The following is a 20,877-nucleotide window of genomic DNA, read 5'->3' on the forward strand; positions in this document are numbered from 1 at the left end:
GTTAAGGGGTGTAATTTATAAAGCTTAACGAACTCTATAGGCAGCCTGTCAGTTCACCTTAACCTTAACTTCTGACCTGGTGCTGACCCAAATCCTCAAGGCTTACCTTGAGAAGCAACAGACGTTTAAGATGTTATTTAGCCTTTAGCTTATCTGACCTAAATGACTGCAATGCAATAAACTTGAGTGGTTTTTACCGCAATAAAAAAACAAAACAACATACCTCATGAAACTAAACGACTTTCAAAAAATTAAAAAAATAAATAACATAAATAAATAAAAGGCTAAGAAAAATGATTTTTAGATTTATTTTAAATTTTTATTTGCATAACATGTAAATCCATACACAGCTACATTTTTTGTATTGTTTATAAGATAGACACTGCTATTAGGGCTGTAATACTGCAGCCATATGAAACAGCTAAAATAAGCATTTAAAAAGATTATACATAATACAAAACATAACAGAACAAGCATCCCAAATATCTGCATGTAGTTGGATTCTGTGTACTGTATACAGTACTGTTTTTAAACACACCATATTCTCTCTGTAAGACCTGAAAACCAAGCCAATAAATCAGCTCCTGACTCATTCACAGCCTACCTGTATGTTTACATCTCATTAACAAGCCCTAGTAAATAAATTCAGCAAACTAATCTTCAGGAAGTGGTTTAGCTTAGGAAACATGCCCGTCACAGTGGGTGTTATTGTGACTGTAAATACATTTTTATGTAAAGAGCCAGTCATTAGGATGCCATTGACTGACTTGCAAATTATGCTTGGTATGTGGGCTTGATTCAGCATATTAAAATTCAGTGGATTTCAAAACATCGCTCCACCAGTGTCAGCGCCCAAGCATGACATCATCAAACCAATATGCCTGTATATTTAGATTATTTAAAAAAAAAATGCAGGTGATTTTCACAAGGATGTCAACTTAATATATGACTCATCAGCAAACTGACAGTTGGTCTTTATTACATATCTGCTGAATCATTTGTGCAACTTCAGCCAACCTCATAAATAAACACAATCTAATCAGGGCAAACCGGCTTTCTTGTACAAAGGCACTTTCCAAATAACTACAGACTAAATTATTGACTATGCTCCATCTTACACAGTAAGACCTCACAAGTCCCTTGTAAGGCTGAAGGTTTTTGTTTGTTTTCATATGTTAGGTGATGCCTTCACAGGTTGCTCGGAGTCACCTGTGTTTTTGATTGGTTGATCCTGTTCATCTTTTTTGGTGGATGCCATTGAAGTATTGGCTGAAGCCAGACGGGCTCGACCTGGGGAACCGGGGCCATCGACATTAATGGCAGGTTTGGACATCCAGTGCAGGATGCGTGTGGAGGGACGGTGGTGAACAGCGAGTTGGCGAGAGCTGTATCCAGACATCGCAATTCCCAATGCACCCAGAAAAACAGCCACCCGTGGCACTATGAGATTGTGAGCTCTTTGGGTCACAGTCTGTACGGTGGACGTCTGAAAGAGAGTGGAAATACATATTTATATTGTATGATGAACTGACAAACATTAACCTTCAGATCATGTTTAATTAGACACAACTTAACCTGCCTGACTGATGGCTCATTTTGTTTGGCTGTGAAATATTAAATGTTTAAATAGTTAAAGAATACTCTAAAGTGAATTATGATAATTCTATAACAGCTTAAAACGGACAGTTCTCCAATGTAATAATGGCCAATTAAAGGCCTAATTTGAGATAATAGCAATTGAAATCAGACCATGTGGAATGTTGTAAAAATTCTTAAATTATAGAACAAAAAGATTATTCGCTATTACATCAACATCCAGTTAGCTTTATGAGTTTAGCCCTGCAGTTCTGCCCCAATTTAGATGTACACATATTATATATATACAGATCTATAAACGCAGATGATTAATTTAGTTTATCTGTACTTTTCTGCAGCAAAATTCTTTTACTCACCTGCAAGTAGCGGATGTGTCCTAATGTAGGACGTGGGAGACCAAAAAGCATATCAATTTAGTCCCTAGGCCTTGGAGCTTTGTGAGCAGGACCTCTTCCTCTGGTTCCTTGTTTCTCTCCTTCTGACAGAAAGAGGCTTCTCAGAGGATAGACCTCACTCTGGTCGGACTGCACATCTATCGCTGTCTTGCTCTGGTCAGAGCTTATATAGAGAGAGGCCCCGTCTGTCTGTCTCTGTCTCAATGAGATTACCAAAATGAGGCTAGCACGCACTTGGACATGCTAGCTATGACGACAGTGAGGGATGCGGGGTTAAGTTGTTGTGAAGGACGACATCCTTGTATAGTCTGCCATTTGCGTAAAGCCGGAAAGGGCTATAAAGTCTAGTCACACAGGTCAGAGGTGGCCTAGTTATCAGAAAATAAACAAAACAAATCTAAATTAAAAACTGAACAGCTAAAATTTTTTTTTATAATTTTGAATATATTTCTTATATTTTCTTTGTAATGTATTCCTGTGATGACAGTGCTGACGCTTATGGATGCTAGTGAAGATCCTAGAAACAAAAACAGTATATTGCAGATGTTTCTGCCACCATTTTGTCTCACTTACTCACCTAGTTAAATATGTTTGTTGGTACACTTCAAAATGAACTTGTCTGGAGTTTTGCCTCAGGGTAGAGAACATAATAAACAGGGGACAGCAGAATATTGTCTTTCTCAACACAGTACTGTAGACCCTTCACCCGCACAATGTTTTATCTGTCTTGAGCTCAGGGCCTCACTGGGGACTGACAAATCTTGTGTTTTATGAGGACCTGTTAAATAAACAGGCCTCACTCAGCGGCAGATCATTTAGTATGTTTAAATTAAATTGCTTTTCCGAGCACTTCTGACTGGCAGATATTCGCTCCACCTCTTTGCAGGATTGCCTCTCATCTTCTGAGTGGATATTCAGTCCTGATCCATAAACCGTAAACCAATAAACTGCGATATTAAAGCTGCAGTGAGCCTTTAGTCTGATGATATGCTGCGTTTATTGCTAAAACAAGATGATTAGCTATTTTATTTTGTTCTTTTCAGCTGCTACTGTATAATACCATCATCACACCTGCTGTGTCCTCCGCACCATATTCCAGCTGGTGTAAGGAAATATTTCTGAGAGAAATGGCAGGGTTATTATTTCCAAACACTGTAACATAATGGGAAGCAATAAAAAATTATTCTCTGTCTGGGCCAACCCAGATCCATGTGATCCTATAATGATATCCAAGTCTATGTTTTGGGTTGCCTTGTGTCGCAGATTAGCATAAACACACATGGTGCAGTCTAGAGATGCTTGTATAGCTAAAGTCATTCTTCCTTGACGTCATGGATAAGCCATTGAATCAGTTTAAATGGATCATAGTATGTATTACACTGCAGGTAGGTATATCAAACAATCACTGAAAACAAGCACACATCTGTTTTTCTTTCACAAATTTAATTAAAACTTTAATAAATATCTTTAACAAATATATTTTTCTAGTCACACTGATGGTCACAGTGGCTTGTCACATTGATGGCCCAAAGTAGCTCATTGAACAGAAAAAGAAAATGTAAATGAGGCACTGGTTTGGGTAAATGATGTTAACGAGCAGTCTAGTGCGTAAAAGCTTAAATGTCATGATCCAAACAGGCTGTGAGATCAGCGAGGATCTTCTGACGTTCTGATGTTAAGATAATTAGCCACTAAGAGGCTAAATCACAGACTCCTCATAATGAGCTGAGGAAGACCGCTGATCCAGTCAGGGTCAATAACAATACTTTAGTGTTTATAATATACTTTCTGGAACATCTCTGGTAGTGTACCGGTGCCGTATGAAGAAAGAATATGTAAAAATATATTTTTCTTAAGTAATTATTAATGTGAAGACAAGATAAACTAGAGTACATCATTCTGGGGCTTCAAAAGGAATCCAAATTGTTGCTGAAGCTGACTGATCCTGAGTTTCTTGAAATCCTTGACTATAAAGCAGCATGACTGAAGATCTCTTTCATAATGAGATGTTACAATCAGAGACCTGCTGGTTATTCAGAGTCTTTTTCCTCTCAGGTGCTGAATCTGGGGGCGTCATGTCCTCTGCTGTCTCTGCATGGGCATAATCTCTGCCAGCCAATACTCAATAAGTGTGCAGACTACCGAAACCTCATCTGTAAAACAGGAAAGAGTAAGTAATGATCATGTAGTAAATGTATGTGCATTTTCTAATGTATTTGCTAGGGTTTTATTGATTTATGTTTTCTTCTGCCTGAATTAGGTTGATATCTTGGCCAGATCTCTTTTGTAATAGAGATTAAAATCACAATGGGACCAAATAACTGCTATATAATAAAAATTGCTTTAGTGAAATGGACCATGGCACCTGTATTTCAATACAAATTTTTGTTATTAGGAAGTCTGAGGGGAAATCACACTACTGCAATAACAGGGTCAATGACCCGATGCGACTACTGGTGGAAATAATGGCGTACGGGTGAAATGAACCTGTGGTTGTCGTGGAGACGGAGGCTATGTTTAGGAGTCACCATGGACACCTGTGCGGAACGTCCTGAATCTGCTGGGTGCTTGTAGCTCCTCAGGAAAACACTGATCATCTTGTTAAGGTCTAATCTGACTTCACAAACGCACGTACACGTACATACACCAAAAGTCATGCAAAAAGACTATGGGCACATTCTTTGTAAACACAGATATTGTTATGTCTATAAAGCCAGACTACAATTTAAATTAACATCCAATTTTAATGTTTATTAAAGAAGTCTCTTATGCTCAACAAAGCTGCATTTATTTGACCATCTATCTATCCATCCATCCATCTATCCATCTTTTTGTTTTCCTCACTTCAATACATGAATAAAATGATCTTCTTTCAAAACGTTTGACTTCAGACTTTTGAACAATGGCATATCTGTGGGCATTTTGGTTGTAAAAATCAATCAAGATAATAATGAGTACAGACATGGTAAAATGTATAAAATGTGGCTACTATTACTTTTTTCTTTTTAAAGATTTATTTTTGGCATTTTTGCCTTTTATTGTGATAGGACAGATCAGATATGATAGGAAGCGAAGTGGGAGAGAGAGAGAGAGAGAGAGAGGGAGGCGGGTTCAGGTAAGGTCCTCAGGTTGGGATTCGAACACGGGATGCCCGGAGCGGTGCTGTATGTCGGTGCGCTGCCCAGGCTATCGGCGCCAACAAATACCTTTTTTCTTTGCGTTGTATTCTATTGTTTGCAACCATCACTATGAATCAAAAACACATCTGCTCGATGTTCAGGCATGGGAGGTCCAAACACCCACACTCACCTGCAGGTAATGTGCTTGTGTGTCTGAATTCTTGCAGCTGTGATTTTAACTGGCTTTCATTCTTCACCAGTACAGCCCTAAGTCCACATAGCTTAGAGATCTCAGTAGGGGGCAGCGTCCTGCCTGAGAGACGAGAGAACAGAGACTCCGCTGCAATGAGGGAAAGAGAAGGGCTGCTTTCTACACAGGAACCTGAAGAGAAGAGCAGCAATATATAAGATTATTTTATTGCTGTTATATATAGATATATATGAATAAACACATTTATTCAACAAAGATGCATTATATTTTTTACATTGTTAAAAATATCTCTGTTTCATATAAATGCTGTTCTTTTGAACTTCATGTTCATTATAGAATCAAAACCAAAACAGCATATTATAATGATTTCTGAAGGATCATGTGACACTGAAGACTGGAGTAACCACTGCTGAAAATTCAGATTTGCATCACAGGAATAAATTACCTTTTAAAATATATTGTGGTAATTCATAGTTTTAAATTGTAGAAATATTTCATAATATTACTCTTTTTACTTTATTAATCAAATAAATTATTCTAACCTGGGTGAGAATAAGATTAAAAAATTTTAAACACTCTCAAACTTTGGAGTGGTAGTGTATATTTATACTCTCAATGTCCTTTATAGCCTCATTAATCCGGAAAAAATATATGTTATACCAGAGGATTTGAAATCAGAGAGGTAGATCTCCTGTGTGGTACGAAGGAAGTCGAGCACCTTCTCTGAATTTCCATCTCCACTCTGTGCGTACATGAATTCAACAGCTCTTGCTCGAGGCACTAATCCAAGAGCGAGGACTTTCTCTTTGTGACGTTTTTTCTTCATCTTCCTCTTTCTGTTCTTGCTGAGCTGCTCTGTGCTGACTGAGCTTCCAGTGTCCCCTTCATCACTGGGATGTGCAGCATCTGTCTGGCCCAGTAAAGCGCCCTCTTCTGGAGGGGTGGATACTTCCTCTGTGGTATTGGGCAACACTTTTTTCTTTCTCCTCCTTTTCCTCTTCTTACGTAACTCATGGCCATCAGTATCTAAAAAATCCAAAAATGGCTCATTGGTGAGGAGGATTATAGACTTTCTCACAGCATTAGAATTATTACAAAGGGTTTTTAAATCCGACAGGCATCAGGCTCCATTCTCTGGAGAAAGAGGTTTAAAGTGGCTGATTTGCCATGAACAGATTTAAATAAATTCACTATAACAACTGAATGACATCAGTTACAGCCTCATTACATTTACGCTCTTGGTAGACTCTTTAAAATAAAAATCATCCTACAAGAAATGTGCACGTACTATAAGAAGCAATTACCTGAGAGGATAGCGTGTGCACACACACACACACGCACACACATCCCTTTGCCCTTTCAGTTTTCTGCAGGCTTTTCAAGCTCCTCAGGACTATACAAACACACTGAGATGTGCTGAGCTATTGATTTTTTTCATCTGTATTCAGAGCCAAGGAACTGACCGCACATCTGAGCAACACACCGCAGGAAGCAAAGATTCAGCTCATCAGCATACAGCTCATTCAATGAGACCGGTTTGTAATAAAGGAGGGACGAGTGAAGCCTCAATAAAATGGACAGTGTGTAAGTGTGTGTGTCGTAGTAGTGAGCGAAGTTATTGCCGCTCTGCAGGTCCATTGAGGTCTATTCAGATCAATAGCAACAAAAAGACAGTAGGAGGAGGAAATCTGCAGAGCTTTTTTAGTGAAAGAGGAGTACAACATGGACACTAAGCCAAACGCTGCATCTGAATTAAGAGACTCGCAATTATGGGATGAGTAATGTGTAATAAAAAATGTCACCTCCCATGGAGAAGGTGCTTGGTTTTATCATATTTTGGATGGTATTACAATTAAATTTCATAAAGGACAAATACAAATTTCCAAAGGATGTTAAACAGGGCCTCATTTTGGTAAACTCATCCTGTCCATATCAATACAACAGGAGAAGCAGGAAAGAGCCTCAAATTGGCCAAAATAAAATGTCACAAATGATCAGAGCAAATCAATAATCTCAAACAGTCTGATTACCCTTTGTTTGTGTGACGTAAACATACAAATTACTCATTTTGTGTCTTTTTCAAGATGAGAAATCCAAACTGTTTTTGAATAAGGTTGTTAATTCTGAGTTTTTATTCTGGGTGCAGCGGCTTAATAATATGCTCCACTGAATCAAATGATTTGATCATTTGGATCCACAAAAGAGATGCACAATTAAAATAAACCAAAAAAATAAAAATAAAAATAAAAATCACCCAAACGTTAAAAACACAACTGATCAGTCTAAATAATTCAAAAGTAAAATATAAAACAGGTTATCAATATAAAGCTACAGAATGGCTAATATTATCTGCAGTGACTAATAATATGTCAGGATTATTTGCAGGTATTACCAGGATCACTTCACCACAACTACTGTTATCCATTTCCTGCTGGAGAGTGTGATTAGAAAAGAAATAAAAGGAGGGATGGTGATGTTTTTTATCTAAGAGATAAAGTGTTATTAATCAGATACAAGAGAGTTGTTAACAACTCACCAGCTGGGCTCTCCTCTGAGTCAGTGGGATCTGGATTGGATGGTGCGACCAAATCCTCCCCACTATTAATGAGGTAGCCTTCAGGAGGAGGAAGAACAGTGTAGAGCTTTTTGCCTTGTACAGCTGTACTCTTCTCATTATCTGAAAGAGAGAGAGAAAGAAAGAGCGGTCAATTCCCTTTGTTAAAATTTGCTGAAAATTCACTCCTCAGGCCATCCAAGATGTAGATGAGTTTGTTTCTTCATCAGAACAGATTTGCAGAAATCTAGCATCACTTGCTCACCAATGGATCCTCTGAAGTGAATGGGTGCCGTCAGAATGAGATTTCAAACAGCTGACAAAAACATCAAATAATCCACAAGTAATCACAGCAGACTCAGAGGATCTATCGGTGAGCAAGTGATGTAATGCTAAATTTCTCCAAATCTGTTCCAATGAAGAAACATACTAAATCTACATCTTGGATGGCCCGAGGGGGAGTAGGGGGAGTGCATTTTCATTTTTTTGGGTGATCTATTCTCTTAATGACTTAAGCAAGTATGACGCAAACTCTGACCTGACTTCTTGAGTGGGATGGACTGAGGTCTTTTTACAGGTGGCACAGGTGCAAGTATGCTCCGCTCCTGGGCAGCAGGTTGCAGCATACTCTGCTCTTGGGCTGCAGGATACAGTCTTTGCAGGACCTTGGACTGGAATACTAATTTAGAACATGTATATATAATTTTACAATTCTTTTTTCTATTCCAAGCATGAAAGCTAAATTAATAAAACTCGTTTATAGTCAAGCCCCTGATGTCAACAAAAAGCACGTGCAGTAACTTAGAAGGATCTGTAGCATGTGAGCATTGTAAACATTTAAACAGTTTTATTCCTTCTTACCTTCTTTTCTGACGGACATATCAGCGGCAGAAATGTATACCTTTTCCCTCAAGAGTATACAAAATTTCACACCATTATTATAATTACAATATACTTTTCGAAGAGGTGTAAACAGTGGTGAATGGTAAGACGCAGCTCAATGTGACTATTTTAAACATTTAATATGGAGCCAGGATTTAAAATGTAGCGCATATAAGAAAATGAGCAAGAAAATCGCGCACATATGCTATAAACTGCAAAGAAAATCCCGCCGTGCTGCTGCTTTGCGTTGTTGTACTTCCGACCTCACCATGATGGCGGCTGAGCGCGCGGCGTCCTGAACTGCGCCATCCAGCGGCGCGGACAAGCGCTACAGCAGCTCCAGGGAGCGCCGCATCTGCACCCGCGGGGCGGCGACAGCTGAGCACATGCACTCTCAAAACTTCGCTGCCATTCTCACCATGTAGCCGCAAGCTCAAGGAAAACCTAGAATGTCAGCGTGGAAGAAGGTACGTTCAGCAGACTGTGCATGCTTGTTTCTTGAAACGTGCAGAAGAAAACTAAAGTCTACTCTACTCTACGAGCCTGTGTGTAGCGGCGCGCGGGATGCAGAGCTCGGCATTACATCACTCACCTGCCGAGAGAAGGTGTGACCCTTTCACCTGTCGTATTTCAAGTGGATTCAACCAAAATTCCGAACATTTGCTTTTCTAGGTTTGACAGAAATTTAACTTTTATTATTACCCAAGTTTATAGAACAGTGTATTTAACATTCTTGAACATTGATCATGATTCATGAATTGTAAACAACTTCTTACCGTCTTTGTTTATTACTGGCTAGTGCAATTTTTAAAACTGCTAATTATCCATTCTTATTATGCATGCAAGATTAAATATGCATATCTAAAAGAACATTTTGTAGTGTAGACTCGCATGCAAACTGTACTGATACAGTTTATAGTCATCCATTAGGTTATAGCCTGTCTATCCATGGGTAAAGGTCAAAATTCTGAGAATTGATAATTGAAACCATTTAATTGATCAACCACTAATCTGAATATTTGGGGTGACAAATTCCTCAATGTTGAACTTACTCAATGTTGGGAAAACATAAAATTGTAAATTCAAATAGCCTACATTTCTTAATGTATTAGAATCAGATGATGTTGAATATTTAATTGTACCTGCAGATTTCCAATATTATTTAATGTGGCTTACATTTTTAAGTTGAAGTTAATCTTTAATAACACTGTTAAATGTGATCTTTTGCAAATCCCAAAATGAATGTACATTTTTATAATGTACATTATAATGTTGTGAAGCCTACATTATAAAATGAAGCCACCTGTAGCATTTATAACAATTAATTTGAGTAATTGTTTTATTTTGATTTATTTAGAATAAGTAGTATGGAATTTAGTTATCATCCATTTATGAGTTATCGGCCATAACATAATTATTCAATATCAGGGCTAGCCTATAACAGTCAATCAGTGTTGTAAAGAAAAAATCACATTTGTTGTCTCCTGAGTTGAGATGATATTCATACCTCAGTCCAGTTGAGAAGTAATTGATGCTGTTGGGTTAACAGAGGAAGGCTGTGGCTGTGTGTGTGTGCAGCTTTTGCTGGAAAAGCTTAAGGATTCCAAGATTGCTTCCTATCATACACTGCAAATGTGTGTGTGTGTGACTGCGAGAGAGCAAATTTGACAAAATATGCATCCATTATCTAAGCTGTTCTCTAAAATGACTCTAAGATGCCCATTTTAAACATATTACATAAGCCAGCAGCAGATGCAGTACAAAGCTTCCCAGATGCAGCTGTCTGTCAATGTAAGTGCAGGGTGCAGCATTCATTTGCAGTTTCAAACACCGGCTCTACAGAAATAACTCAGACTGGCAGAATCAGCCTTCTCTGTATCTTGCACTTATGCTGAAAGACAGCACGTTTAACTGGGGATCTGAGGGGTTCTGTGGTCCGTGCTGAGAGTTTATTAAAGCTTCTTATATATAGCAGCATTGCCTGTAAATATCTATAAACATTGTTTATTAAGTTTAGTGACTTGACTTCAACACAGGTGTGGAATTTAGTTCTAGTTACTTGGGATGCAATCAGTGATGAGCCAATATTAGCATTTGTTCAATTATTGTTGACCATTTTACCATTATTTAGTATTAGCAATTTCAGAATTGTAATTATAGTTTAATGTTGGTTTAATTGGTCAGTTGCAATTTTTTGCAGTCAATTTTTTTTTCTTCTGTATAACGAGCTCTAAACTGCATATTTGACCAAAGTCCATACCTACTGCAGGTTATGATGTGGTTCATAATGTAAGTTCCTCTATTGTTCTTTCCCTAGTTCTCTTGGAAGTGAAGCCTTTTGAATAAAACACTCCATGGGATTGCCTTTATTTTTAGCTCAAATCTGGAACCATAAAATGTGTTATGACAGGAGAACTCATGGACAGAGTCGCAAGATGCTTTTCGTGTTTTGCATGTGTGCTTTTGTTATCAACTTGAATGGCAGCTAAACCTAGTGTTTCTGTGTGTGTGTGTGTCTGTAAGCTTTGTGTAGTTGCTTCTCCCATTCATTATGCAGGCAGGTGTTAGTGCTTCTTTGGAAGCTTTGCTGCCTGGCAAGATAAGTAGGAAATAGCGAGAGGATGACATGAAAATGAATGACTGAACAAATTAATGAATTAATGACGCAAGGTCAGTGGGTTGCTAGTTTAAATGTCTTCATCCACAAACCCTCACTTACTGTATATAACCCTCATGTTTGGGGTCTCAGAGAAATCATGAAAAAATACTTTAACATTGAAAAATCAGATTGACATTACTAGAATGGAATGTTCAAATTATATTGGTACCATATTGTTTAGTGGTTGATATTAGAGAAGTTTTGTATTTATTTGTATCAGTCGATACAGAAAGGTTTATGGTTCATGCTCATTTCCTCTATTTTTACGTTTAGTTTATTTAGTAAATCATCTAACACTTACTTAAAATAAACCTTTAAAAATTTGAATAATTTAAAAATAAAAAAATGTAATTGTTAAATTGTAATCTTTCGCATATCTTACAGGGTTCCCACAGGTCCTTGAAATCCTTGAAAGTTTGTGAATCTGATTAAAAATTTTCAAGGCCCTGGAAAGTTTTTGAAAATAAACAAACATGGATACAGGTCCTTGAAAATTCCATATTATTGGAATTATGTTATTTTGTGCGCTAATGTGTTATTTCGTCAACACTTTATGCATACTAGCTTGCTTGATTTACGTTGCACATTTATGCATTACGTTAAGTGTTTCCCACATGAGGTACTTTGTGTTGTTCGTTGCCATGACGTTCACACGCACACGAAACTACTAAGAAGGTACCTCAACGTTTCACAGACACACCGTGAAACATTGCAAAAGTAGGCTGAAATCACTGAAACGTGATGACTGGAAAATGCAAGTTTCAATATATTTGGCTCACCAAAGAAGATTACAAAGAATGGCTTGCCAGAGATCCAAAGGATGTAATGCTGAATTGCTTTGCTTGTTAAGATAATGTAAAGCCACGAGGCAAGAAAAACTTAAAAGCATATTCATATATCTTAAAACTTCTGGTTACATGAGCCTAAGCTCTTTTCAATAAAATCCATCCAAAAGTTAATATCAGATCATTTTAGAATACAGTATAGTATGTACCAAATATTATTTAATTTTATGCAAAACAGAAATACGACAAATATCAGATTTCTGTCATATGGCCAAAAATAAATGCAAAAAAAAAAAAAAAAAGCTTTTTTGCATAGTTGTGTTTGACACATGAAAACTGTAACAATGTATCTTACAAGGTGATGCGATGTAACCTTTGCTCTCACTTGAAATGTGTCCCCACATTAAGTCCTTGAATTTGAGGGTATTGGACCTGGAAAGTCCTTGAAAGGTCCTTGAATTTGAAGTTAACCAAGGTGTGGGAACCCTGATCTTAGAACGAATATCCATTTTAATACTGTTAATTACAATACTGTGTGATGCCTAATTCAATTAAATTATTTAAAATAAGTCATTTTAGTTTTAGTGTTTTACTTTTATTGTTTATTTATTTGCACAGTATAGTATAAAAATGTTTGCTGGCCATTTATCACTTTTCTACCATAATATGAAAATATTGGATTATCGATATTGTCTAGAATAGAAATACCAGTGATTAATTAAAATAAAATATAAATATTACATGAAAAAAATGAAACTTAAAAAACTTGGCCTAAATATTTTTAAGTACTAAAATGATGAAAACTAAAAATGAAATTAAATCTAAATAGAATCTAATAAAAATGACAAAAGCACAGAATTACTAAAATAAATCAAAATTAAAATGAAAATCGAAAAAAGCTCATTAATAAGTATAGAAATAATACTAAAATAACACTGATGCCTGCTGGGTTTTAAGGTTAGAGATAGACTTCATAAAATAATGTGAAGGGAAAACATGGTTAATTTCAAAATTAGTATTATTATTTTGACATTTACATCATTGGAGTCTGATACCGAAAACTAAAAAAAAGATGTAAATTCAGGGTTAAAACTTCTCACCCTTCCTGTGGTTTCTGACCTTATCATCTCTGACTGTAGGTTAAAACTGTTTAATCTTGCTGTATTTTTTGGGCCACAGCATGAAACATTTCTCCAGAAAACACTGTAATTAGTGCTGCTGTCTCAGAGCTCCTCCTTCCCCCAATTACTCTGGGAATTAAGAGGTTCCTGAAAAAAGCCTAAGATGCGCACACACATGCACACATGCAGCAACCCCAGAGAGTGTCTGCTTGTGCGGCAGAGTGTTTTTTTTTTTTCCTGATTGTGACAGTTGGAGCTATTTAGTAATTTAGAGACCTGCGATTAGACACACACTGATTATATACACACTGATTAAGCACACCGTGAGTGTACACACACTGATTACACAGAGATTTCACACACACACTCTATCATGAGCCATGCAGCTGCTGTCCTGGTAAGAGGGTCAGCTAGGGCAATGGTTACTGTACAGATGGATTCTCCATCACACAATATATTTCATATAGTATGAAAAAGGGATCATTGACAAATCATTAGAAAAAAAACTTGCTTTTTAGTAAAACTCACTCTTAGAGTCCAAAATAGAAGATGTCCAACAGTGACTTGCACTCATGCATGTTTCTAATGACATCTGTTGACTGTCTCAAGTGGTTAGATGAGTTTTAATTGGATTTTTTATTTGTATTTGCTGGGTGAACTCCTATGTGTTATCTGAGATGAGAGGGAAGCCCTTGGGTTTATGAGTCCGTTTCTTTCTTTTTTTTGTAGTCTTCTCACTTTATCCTCGTCACAAGCGACTAAGCAGAACATTGAATGTGACAGTGCACTTTAGTTTGGGCAGAAAAATGAGCTCTGGGTTGCCAGCTCCTCTGTGTCAGTTCCCCTGCACCCGAATCTCAGGGGAGTGCAGAGGTTCATTAACTCTAAAGAAAACAGTCAATTTCATTTTGTGCTGTATGATGCCAGAGCAGGTACCCACACGACACCAACCTCATTTCTTTATTACTTGGCTGTTTCTGTGAGAGCTTGGGATGCTGTGTTGATAAAGTTAACTTTGGTCTTGCTGAGATTTTCTTGCTTAAAAAGAGTCTCCATCTCAAACATTTTCAGTTGTGATGAATGCAATGGCAAATCTCAGTTCTTATTTGAGGTGTTAAAATCAGGTTTATTTAAGGAATTGATGCATCAGACTGGTGAGAATTTTCAATGTATTTGCAATATTTTTAATAGTTTTGCTCTCCACTTGCATCTTTGACCTCACAAGTCAATTTTCATATTCTTTTACACCAATTTCTCTCTCAAAAGTAACACTGTAAAATTTTCTGTTAATCATTATAAAATGTATGATATTTTATGCTGCTGTTCATCAATTCATCAAAGAATCCTGAAAAAAGTATCAGCGTTTTCACAAAACTATTAAGCAGCACAACTGTTTTCAACATTTATAATAATAAATAATGCTACAAGACCAGCATATTAGAATGTTTTATGAAGGATCATGTGACACTGAATACTGTAGTAATGGCTGCTGTAAATTTAGCTTTGCCATCACAGGAATAAAAAACTTTCTAAAATATAGGCCTATTTAAATTGTAATCTATTTGTTGATCAAATGAATGCAGCCTTGGTTACCATGAGAGGCTTCTTTTAAAAAACATAAATAAAATCGCAAATAAAATAATTTTGAATGATTATAAATAAACAGATCCATAATACATGTTTTTGAAGGAGTAACACACAGTCAGCAGAATATAGCAGATCTGCTTAAGAGTCTTTCCTCTTGAAATGTGAATCAGTGCAAGGTCGTGTTGGTCAATATCAGCAGGACTCCTGTGTGTCCTTGTGCACCAACTGGTCAGCAGTTTCTCTCTGATTGGCTGCTTTGAGTTTGATTTGACTTTTGAGCTTTAGTTCAGGATGCAGTGTGTGATGTCTGTTCTGTGCAGGGGAACCTTGGAATTGCTCTTGCGTGAAATTTCTCTCTCTCTCCTTCCTTACCTCTTGATTTCAATTTCAGTTCTCCCACTCTCTCACTCTCTGATGGCTCATCTGAATTGTAAGTGCAGGTTCCACAGCTTGATTAGCATTCTGAGGATGTAGTCTTGAGGATGCAGAGTTTGGATGGAGAGCTACAGCTCTAAAGTTAAGTCTTGAGCAAATGCTGAACTCATTCAAGTGCACCTGAGATTCTGTTTCAAAGCATTTCACAGTCACATGGTTTTATTGCAATACTATTAGTCTACACTAATGACACAATTCAAATCACCTTTTTTATATACTGTAGCATTTTATACAAAACAGATTGTTTCGAAGCAGCTTTACAGTGTTAAACAGGAAAATTATGATTTAGTGATACAAACAGTTTAGTTCTGCTTTACAGCAGCTCAAAAATGATTTTATTTTTTTAGTCTAAGTAAATGTCTAGATTATTTTATAAAACTAATTTAGTTGCTAGTTAGTTAGTCTTTAAAATCAGGATAATTTTTCCTTGTAACTTTTTTTTTTTTTTTTCTTGATTATTTTTACTATTAATTTAACTTAATTAACATGTTTATAGAAGCTAAAGCTGTACTTTTGCTTTTTAAAACATGGTGAAAGTTCTCTAAAACAAGGTCTAAAAAATCTCTTTAGACCTTGCATTTTTTCATACCACTACTTGTCTTGCAATTTTAAATGCAAACACACATTGTATGTAATGACCCCGTTCGCAAAGACCAAAATAAAAAAACCACAACAAAAAACAAACTGCCATGTAACTATGAAGTTTTACTAATTGTTCTAATTCTGTGAGAATAAAGACAATTCCCAGCCACAACAATAACAATAATGACACAGAGGAACTTGTTGGAATCACTCTCAGAACATTTTATTTCTAGCTGATGAATGATAAAAACCATTGACATTCTTACAGAATTAGAATGATTATTAACTTTATTGGCATAGTTATCTTCATAGTTATCGTTCTTTGTGTGAATGGGCCTTTACAACTGCAGAGAATCAGAGTGAACACTAGTTTTTTTCAGAATAACTCAACTGAGAAAGTCCTAACTGTGATTTATGTTTAAGATTCAACTTAGTAAATTTAGTAAACTTAGTAAATAAATTCAGCCTTCCTTACTCCTGACTTCAGAATGCGTAAATACTGTGTTTGTTGCATCTCCTGCAGCCAAATGCTAATATGAATTGTTTAGACTCTGTTCTAATCAGATTCCCCATTTAGCTTATTTCATAAATGTTAATCTGTTTTTCGTAAGCTTCCTCCAATGAGCTAAATACATTCATGGAAGATGGAAACCATTTATTTTGGGAATGAGGGATTGTGACACATTCTTCCCTTTTCTTTCATCTACATTGCGCACACTTAATTTCACTCTCTTTCTCTCTCTTTCCATCAGACTATCTCTCTCACACTAAACCCAATAGTCCTCTGTCTACTTTATTTTATCTCTGCCAACATACAAGTGATAATTTTCCAGCTGATCGGTTAATAACTCCTTGTTTTGTGTGCTGTGTAGAGTCTCTTCACACCTGAATCCTCCAGTTTTAATCATCAGATGCTCAGCATGACCAAAGACTATTCTATTCTATTCTATTCTATTCTCTAGTTGTCTACATACTTTGTTGGTTTTGTAAAAATTGTGAGAATGACTTGTAATAATTTTGGAGACATCAGTTAGCCTAGGTGGAAAATTATAATCAGTTCATCAGTAATGTTTTCCACTTTATGCTATAAGCTGTATTGTGAAAATGCTGCATTGTGAAAATGCTGCATTGATGCCTTCTCTCCTGACCCACATATTGAAAAGTCTAGTACCTATACCACCTGGCCACTAGATGGCAGCGACATTCTAATATGCTTTAGGAGGGTAAATTTGTTCTGCTTGACTGCAGATATGAAATGCAGTTAAATTGAGATTGATTTATGGTTTTATGTTCAATTCAGCATAACTGTAAAATATGAGCAATGTAAGTGGCTCAGAGTGTGAAGGATAGCACATAAAATCTGATCTTCAGAACTTTTCAAAGTTGTATACTGTGTTTCTGTTTAGAGAGCAAAATTACACTATATTGCCAAAAGTATTGGGACACCCCTTCTAATGAACAGGTTTGACTACTTTAGTATGGGTACAGTAATTTTAAACGCTTTCAAAACTGTTGCAACAGAGATGGAAATATAATTTTTAAATACATGAATTATGTTTCCATTTTTGTTGCCACAGTTTTGGAAGTGCCTTTTTCTGTTCTAAAGGAGGGGGTGTCTCAATACTTTAGTCCATATAGCTTATGTACAAGTCGTTGGTGTTTGTGATGAGTTTTTGGCTCAAGGTCTGTATTTAAAGTCACACCAGAGGTGTTCAGCTGGGATCAGGACTTGGCAATACTTTTGGCAATATAGTGTATATCAGCAACCAAAATCAAATGTTATGTTATTTGCTCATTTTGATACTTTCATACTTCATTTGCATATGATGATTACTGTATATAGCACACTGTTATTTGCAGTTTACTTGAGTACTATTTAATGGTGGCCTTGAAGACATGCAAGTACCATGTGAACTTCCAGAAACACGGAGAGAAGTCGGAGAGAAGACTGGTTTTATGAAGGAATTATGGAACGGGTCGAGTTACATCTGATTCAGCATGAATGAGAGATTTATCCCTGTACTCTACTATAATACACACTTTCTTTATCTCATGTACGTGCCGCTAGTGTCGGATTTGAGCATTTTGTGTATAGAGAAGCCTCTGTTTTCTTTCAGTGAACAAATTTGTGCTCTAATCTCCTGTTTTGGCTTCTTTCTCCGCTAACACCCATGTAAAGAGATTCTCAGTATAAAATTATTCACCCACACAGCCGTTCCTGCCTCGTACATACACACAGCAGGGAAACCTGGGGGCCACTTAACGCTTTCTAAACCTGACAGCCCCCGATCTGTAATTAATGGCTGTTTAGACTGCATGCGCATTCATGCATGCTTGTTCTCATTTTCTTTTTTATTTCTACGTTTCTCTTCCTCCTCCCCTGATGCCTCTATCTTTCTCCCCACCTGACAGGTGCTGGTGAGCATAGTGCAACAACGCTGCTGTATCCTCCCAGACAGGAACACAGGTAAAACCACACACCTGTCATTCAAATGCAACATTATGTTTAGGTCTGGAGCCCGAGCCTCTTTGGTTTTTCAAATGGTGTGTCGACAGGAACAGATGCTGATCTACGAGTTTGTGTGTGTTAGACAGGCCTGTATACTTTGTTTTAGGTCTAACGTGATTGATTGAGGTACTCGCTGTGCATCTGCTCCAAAGAGTCTGACTCTGCTAGTATCGGTCTTCTGATGTGGATCCAGATTTACATAGGGCTCAAAATAATCAATAATTAATAATCAAAATTTGGAGCAAAACCTGGAACAAATATTGATTTTGAATAAAGGTTTACTGTAGGGAAAGAACAGATTTGATGACTGAGTGTGTTTGGATTGTACCTGAGCTTCTTGCACTTACAATTTCCTCCATTTAGTGGTAACCATTTACACTCATTTTAGATAATTAAGCCCAGCATTTGTGAATGTACTTGGCAGCACAACGGATGAACTGGAGGACTTTAAAAGCTAAAATGGAATGCATTTGTTTACTGTACACTGTTACAATCTCTTTATCTTGGTGTTTTTAGTGAAGCAAAAATAGTGATACAATTTACATAATGTTTTGATGGAGTTAATATGCTTTCTTTTATTTTTATGCTCTTGCTCTTCTTTTGTATGGAAGCCATGTCTCCACCATGGAATATGTGTGTGTCCGTCTATCTATCTATCCATTTATCCATCTATTATATAAAATTTTATTGCAATTTTTTTATCTCAATTCGGAGTTCATATCTTGCAATTTTGGGTTTATATCTCACAATTCTTTTTATCTCAGAATTGAGAGATATGAACTCGAAGTTGTAAGACAAACTCGCAATTCTAAGAAAAAAGTCAGAATCATGAGATATAAACTCGGGATTTTTACTTTTTTTTTTTCTCACAAAAGGATGATAGGTTTAATGTTTTTATGTTCATTTGTAATATTTGTGTATGTTTCAGAGTGTGTAATGGTAGTATGTGGGTTAGTCTATAGTGTTTATAAGTTGTATTAATAAATATAATTATAATATGTTATTAATATTTATTTTTATATAAAATACAATGTATATAACAAAAATAAAAATAATAGTATGTCTATAACATAATATAAAATATTGAAAAAATATGCTAAAATACACACACACGTGTTTGTTTTTGTGAAAAGTGGGGACATCCCATAGGCGTAATGGTTTTTATACAGTACAAACTGTATGTGCTATTGCCCTACACCAACCCTACCCCTTACAGGAAACTTTGTGCTATTTCAGATTTTCAATACACTCCATTCTGTGTGATTTATAAGCGTTTTGAAAAGTGGGGACATGGGGTAATGTCCTGAAAAGTCACCTTCTCCTTGTAATACCTTGTCATTATACAAATTTATGTCCTCATTTGTCACAAACACACACAGACACACACACACACACTGCATTAAATGCAATGGAAAGAAAATGAAAGAAATCATCAGGGGAGCACTAGACTAAAGTCTGGGATCACAATCTCCTACTCTAACACAGTCATGACAGAGAGACAGGAGATGCATTAATGCAGCCTCATCATAATCCACATTGCGGATGATCACATTACCATCGTTATTCTTGTAAAGATTAAGTATCCTGATTAATACGAAACATTGTTTTGCTCGTTGCACATGTATTGTGTGTGTGCGCAGAATGGCTATGACAGCGAGGGCATTTGCCAAAACACAGCCTGATAAACAAGCATGCATAATTTTTACATAATATGCCAAGTGGATTTCTCTGCTGGGGTGTTTGTGCCCCTCTTTCACAACCTGTAAATTGGCAGAATGAGTTTACAGACTGACCCAGAGGTGCGTGTTTTAATTAGATAATTGAAGAAGAGGATGCCAGGTGCTGTATTGATTAAAAAAAATGTTTCATGACAGTAGAACTTCAGTTTTGCATTATAAGAGTCTTAGTAATGCAGAAAATACTGTCTGTTCTGCATCCATTGGGCATTTGTATTAAACTGAGGAGCCAAGTTTGGAAGTTGGTAGTTTTTATTCCCAGTGGGTGTAGAATCTGAATGAATTGGTTGTATTTGCACCAGTGCTGTGACCATGGTTTCATCCTGTTTCTATGGAGACAATGCAGATCATGTCAGTATAGGTTCACTATCAACGCCTACCATCATTTTATATCCATCTGAAAGCCATTTCACCTAACGCATCTAAGGCATTCACAGGCATCGGCCGATTTACATTTTAAATTTCAGGTTTGGCCTTTGCTTCAGAGCTGAGCTGAAACTCCAGATATTGAAGGTGGCCACCACAGAACTTCCCCTCATTATGCAAATTAGTGTCACTGATTTTGCTCTCTCTCAGCTTTGTATAGACATGTTGTAAGGCAAGAAAGCAGCATCTGTGAGTACAAAGACACTGGCTGCTCTCCGTCTCTGCGATATGAAGTGAGAGGCAGATGTTTGGCTATATGTAGCAGCTTTTGATGACGAGC

At 36.7% G+C, this 20,877-nt stretch overlaps 2 protein-coding genes across 23 annotated transcripts in view; one reads left to right on the forward strand and one right to left on the reverse strand.

Annotated features, from left to right (window-relative positions):
• Nucleotides 1-2,928: 2,928 nt before the first annotated feature.
• Nucleotides 2,929-9,366, reverse strand: LOC131522829 (glutamate-rich protein 1). Of its 7 annotated transcripts, none has more exons than XM_058748633.1 (9): nucleotides 9,350-9,366; nucleotides 9,026-9,201; nucleotides 8,737-8,776; nucleotides 8,414-8,546; nucleotides 7,858-7,998; nucleotides 5,982-6,347; nucleotides 5,301-5,492; nucleotides 4,466-4,608; nucleotides 2,929-4,144 (listed from the first exon to the last, which is right to left on the reverse strand). In XM_058748633.1, the coding sequence occupies exons 2-9, from the start codon at nucleotides 9,064-9,066 to the stop codon at nucleotides 4,130-4,132; spliced, it is 1,071 nt and encodes a 356-aa protein (XP_058604616.1). In that variant the 5' UTR covers nucleotides 9,067-9,201; nucleotides 9,350-9,366; the 3' UTR covers nucleotides 2,929-4,129. The 7 variants fall into 7 exon arrangements, with proteins under 7 accessions (XP_058604616.1, XP_058604617.1, XP_058604615.1 ...); XM_058748634.1 differs by lacking the exon at nucleotides 9,350-9,366 and adding an exon at nucleotides 9,292-9,349 and having other exon boundaries at nucleotides 4,479-4,608; XM_058748632.1 differs by lacking the exon at nucleotides 9,350-9,366 and adding an exon at nucleotides 9,292-9,349.
• Nucleotides 9,061-20,877, forward strand: part of dlgap2a (discs, large (Drosophila) homolog-associated protein 2a) — a 139,621-nt gene continuing 127,804 nt past the window's right edge. For 3 of the 16 annotated variants that reach the window (XM_058748615.1, XM_058748621.1, XM_058748626.1), the window contains exons 1-2: nucleotides 9,296-9,429; nucleotides 18,339-18,393. Coding sequence is in view for 7 of the 16 variants with exons in the window: in XM_058748607.1 (XP_058604590.1) it covers nucleotides 9,207-9,362; nucleotides 18,339-18,393 (211 nt within the window). In the remaining 9 variants the exon portion in view is untranslated. Of the gene's footprint in view, nucleotides 9,430-18,338; nucleotides 18,394-20,877 lie in introns of all 16 variants that reach the window. The other 13 variants (XM_058748630.1, XM_058748605.1, XM_058748606.1 and 10 more) reach the window with 10 other exon arrangements.

The sequence above is a fragment of the Onychostoma macrolepis genome, chromosome 17 (assembly GCF_012432095.1).
Source record: "Onychostoma macrolepis isolate SWU-2019 chromosome 17, ASM1243209v1, whole genome shotgun sequence".
Classification (NCBI taxonomy): domain Eukaryota; kingdom Metazoa; phylum Chordata; class Actinopteri; order Cypriniformes; family Cyprinidae; genus Onychostoma; species Onychostoma macrolepis.